This window comes from Chelonia mydas, chromosome 1, assembly GCF_015237465.2.
Source record: "Chelonia mydas isolate rCheMyd1 chromosome 1, rCheMyd1.pri.v2, whole genome shotgun sequence".
Classification (NCBI taxonomy): domain Eukaryota; kingdom Metazoa; phylum Chordata; order Testudines; family Cheloniidae; genus Chelonia; species Chelonia mydas.
The window spans coordinates 208196625-208201216 of record NC_057849.1 but is presented as its reverse complement, the minus strand read 5'-3'; the positions used below and the strand labels follow the sequence as shown (position 1 = coordinate 208201216).

The 4592-nt window shown below is 44.5% G+C and overlaps 1 protein-coding gene across 1 annotated transcript in view; it reads right to left on the bottom strand.

The window, feature by feature from the left end:
* Positions 1-4390, bottom strand: part of LOC102932467 (transient receptor potential cation channel subfamily V member 6) — a 45665-nt gene extending 41275 nt beyond the window's left edge. The window contains exon 1 of the mRNA XM_007068608.4: positions 3721-4390. Coding sequence (XP_007068670.1) covers positions 3721-3848 — 128 coding nt within the window. The 5' untranslated portion in view covers positions 3849-4390. The remainder of the gene's footprint in view (positions 1-3720) is intronic.
* Between the last annotated feature and the right edge of the window lie 202 nt (positions 4391-4592).

The window sequence follows — 4592 nt, the reverse complement described above, 5'->3', positions numbered from 1 at the left end:
CAGCACTCTGACCAGTACATACAGGCACCATCAGAACAATTTTCTAGGAACTCTGTCATAAGCCTTCTCTAAATCCACAAACACTCAATGCAGCTCCATGCATTTCTCCCTGTCCGCCTCTTGCACTATTCGGGATGCAAACCCTGCATCCATTATTAACTTTCTCGGCATAAACCCAAATTGACCCCCCTCCATAATTCTTAATGTGATCATAGAATATCACGGTTGGAAGGGACCTCAGGAGGTCATCTAGTCCAACCCCTGCTCAAAGCAGGACCAATCCCCAATTTTTGCCCCAGATCCCTAAATGGCCCCCTCAAGGATTGAACTCAGAACCCTAGGTTTAGCAGATCAATGCTCAAAACACTGAGCTATCCCTACCCCAAGGTAGAAAAGTTAAGGTGATGGGCTGGTAATTGCTGCATTCTTGCACATCTCCTTTATACTGGCTTTTTATAAGCTAATACACCTAAATCCTATGCAAATTTCAGAGTTCAATTACACAGATAACCTCACAAAGCAGACACATGGATGAGAGCTGCCAAGTTCCCAGTATCCCATGCCCAGTTTCATGCTGTTCAGGGGAGGAAATGCTGCTTAGCAATAAAGGAATGGTAGGGGAGAGGAAAAGTGAACTCAAAGACCCTTCTTTCCCAGTGTGAAATGCTGTCATGTTTGCTACACTCTGATACTCCTGTGGGAACTGTTATATAATGCAAGATTAAGCTGTGGAAATAGCACAATAAGATTCAAAGAAGGATGGACACACATGAGAAATTACTACTGCTATAAGAAAAGGAGTACATGTGGCACCTTAGAGCCTAAAAAATTTATGTGAGCATAAGCTTTCGTGAGCTACCGCTCACTTCATCGGATGCATTCAGTGGAAAATACAGTGGGGAGACTTATATACACAGAGAACATGAAACAATGGGTGTGACCATACACACTGTAAGGAGAAAGAAAAGGAGTACTTGTGGCACCTTAGAGACTAACGAATTTATTTCAGCATAAGCTTTCGTGAGCTACAGCTCATTTCATCAGATGCATTCAGTGGAAAATACAGTGGGGAGATTTATATATACAGAGAACATGAAACAATGGGTGTTATCATACACACTGTAAGGAGAGTGATCACTTAAGATGAGCTATTACCAGCCGGAGGGCGGGGGGGGGAGAAAACCTTTTGTAGTGATAATCAAGGTGGGCCATTTCCAGTAGTTGACAAGAACATCTGAGGAACAGTGGGGGGGCGGGGGGGGAAATAAACATGGGGAAATAGCTATCAATCCCTCTGCTTTGTAACTGGAAGAGATCAGGAAGAAATTCTGTTATTGTCGCATCATACAAATATTACACAACAAGGCAAATTATAAAATCAGCTGCTATCTTAGATAGGCTTGTGGACTAGACAGACAAATAGAGCCAAATTCTGCACTAGTTTCAGCACTGATTATAATGGGATAGTCTGGAGTTTTGAAAGGAAAAGGAGAAATATTATTGTCTATCCAGTATGTGTTTTCTATTGTAGTAGTAGAACAAGTTAATCAAGAATGGTCCACTAAGACTGCAAAAACAAAATTACCCAAATGCGGTGCAAGCCTCACTGGCTTACACTAGTTTTTTGCCCAAAAACTTGGAGCAGTGAAGGATTTCTAGGGACAGTTCAATGAGTAAGTCACCAAAGCAGAAGTTTCCCTTCTGTTTCTGCCTCTACATGGATTACAAAACTGAAATCCACAAAGCAGCCTCCAGCTCCTTGTAAAACATTCCCTCCCTCTCCCCAAAGGAAGGAGTTAGATCTATTTGGAGAGAAAAAGATAATAGAAATGCACTGGACAGAGCTGTTATTGAAAGGACTGGGTAGGTTTATATATTGTCCCTATTTCTGAGAGAGAATTTCCACAGGCTAGTATGACTTAAAACTTTTCTACCTTTAAAAGCATTTTCTCTCTCTTCTGTAATATTACCTCTCTGTAATATTTTGTATTAAAGGCTTGATCAAATTCAGTGGCACCTTATTCAGAAGCGAGAAGATTAAGCTCTAAGGGCCATCTTTTTGTTCTCTGATTGTACAGTGCTTAGAACAGTGGGGTCTTGCTATTTTAATAGAAATAATAATAAAATAATAACAATAATGGGAGAGAATAAAGGTTTAAAGATAAGACTCAGGGCTTCTCTCCATGGGGAAAGTGACTGGCAGAACTCTAGTGGTATAAACATACTGCGTCTACTATAGCTATTCCATAGCTATGCTGGTATAACTCCCTGTGGGGACTTCATGCCAGTGTTGCTTATATTGCTTCCAAAGTGGCATAAACTGTACGGAAGGGGTATTGGAAAGGAAGGAATGTCCACATCCCCCCACAACTATCAAGTGTGTGCATTTGGAAGGGATAAGCTGAAGAGGGCTTTCATAAGCATATATGAAAAACAAGCTCTCTGAAGATCTTAGAGATCTCTAAGTGAACGGTGTGCAACACATCAGCCTAAAGCCTGTCACCTCTGCAAAGGTCTGTTATACAAAGATTCCACAGGACCACAAACTGAGCGTGCACAGCGTACGCTTCACACAGCAAGCAGCAATGTCAGCAGCAAAGAGCTTGATCCAACACTTATTAAGGTGATGGGCAATATACTTCATACAGACAGAAGCTCTGAGCACCTATAACTCCCCCTGGAGAGGAAGATTAAGCCCATTGCTGCTCTGCACCTTGGGTAGTCACCTATGCCTGTGCCAAGTGGGTGCAAAACATCAGTCTGATCCAGTAGCATTTTATACCCACTTGGTGCAAGTGGCTGTGCAGGGTGCAGTATAACCACGGTTTGGACCCGTTGTGCGCAGGGAGAAAAGAAAGGCAAAGGGTTTCAGGGAGGTAGGAAGCAATTCCTCTGAAACAAGCCCTCATTTTTTCAAAGCAAGCAGTTATGGCAGCACTAACACACACATAATTAGCAAGTACATGAATTTCATGCTGATGCTTCATCAGATGTTTTGCACAAAAACGCTTTCATATTGACATGACCTTTCTGAATGAACGGCAGCTGGAGAGAGAGCACAACCGATATATTTTTAAGGGAGTGAAATCAGTACTTGTGAAAGCAAGGAGCAGATACTACTAGTCACAGGCAGGCATAATGCAGACATATGTTATGTGTTTCCCCACATACAGTTCTTCAACATACAACTCAATATTGACCTCCAGCAACCCAACTGCTAATCTCTACCTGGGCTCCCCACACAGATGCGTCAGTGGACCCCACACCTATCCTGCAGCCCCCTGTTATTCCAGCCTTGGGAACTACAATCAGTTGTCCCGATTCCCTTCAATACTGTCCTACAGTGCTCGCCCTGGCTATTCCAGTCCTGGGAACTTCACCCAGTTCTGCCAATGCCTCTCTATCCTAACACACACCCTGCTATTCTAGCGTTGCATCCCTCTTGAGCAGAAACTGCATATTGTGCCCAGTCATGCAGTAGGTTTACACAATGAATTCGTGGGGACGAAACTGAGACCCACTAAATTCATTTCACAGATGAGCAGAGATACAATCTGAACTCCAGAGACATTCCTCCTTAAAAAAGTCTGAAAGAAAGGTCGACAAGTGCTGCAAGCACTTGCTGAGTTTATCTACAGCCTGGGCAAAGAGACACACAAGCTTTAACAGAGAAAGCAGCATGCGGAGGAGGGAAAGCAAGAAGGCTGAGCGACACTGTACCTTTTCTGCTGCAGCAGGTGGATTTCATCCAGACGCCGAGCCCAGGATTTTTTGCCCTGTAACTTGTGTCTGAGCCTGTTCCAGAGCTGGATGAAAGGTTTGCTATTCCCAGGCAGGGGCAACCCCATTGTCTTTTCCCTTTCTCCTCCTTTTCTTCAGCTGGAACAGCCTTCTATACCAAAGCAGAAGCCAGCAACCCTCACCCAGAAAGATTTAAGGCAGTCTTACTGAATGGCCCTGGGCTGCCTCTCCTCTCCGCACTGTTTATTAACTCTGCCCGGAATCTCCTGTGCACAGCTAGCTCAGATGTATCTGTTCAAAAAGAAAAATGTAACCACCTCTGGCTAGCAGGCCATCCTGAGCCACGCCGACCATCAGAATGAAACGAAACAGAGAGAGCAGCGAGTTGATCCCCAAAATAACCCGCCCCAAAAGTGTGTCTGTTTTGGAGACAGCCACTTGGGATCCTATGCTTCAGGTGCTCTGACCCTGCCCAGCTGCTGAGGAATATCTAAGGCTTCAGCTCCTAACATGTATTTTCCATTTCTAAGGTCTAGGATTTAGAGAAGTTTCTTCCTTATCCACCCCGGCTACCTGTGGGAAGGTGCATCTGAGCATAGACAGAGGACTGAGCAGATCAGGCAGAGCAGCATCTAGCTCTGTGAGCATATGAGAGTGTGTCATGAAAGATACTATCTGCCGGGAAGGCACCGAGGCACAGTACAAAGGAGGCCACACCTCCCAACTCTCCTCTCCACAAATCACATCAGAGACACAGCTTGTGTTTAAGGAGCTGGCCGGCCTGCCCCATCCCCACCTCTCTCTCTCACACACACACCCCCGCGTGCACGCATACAAAATAATTTCCAATC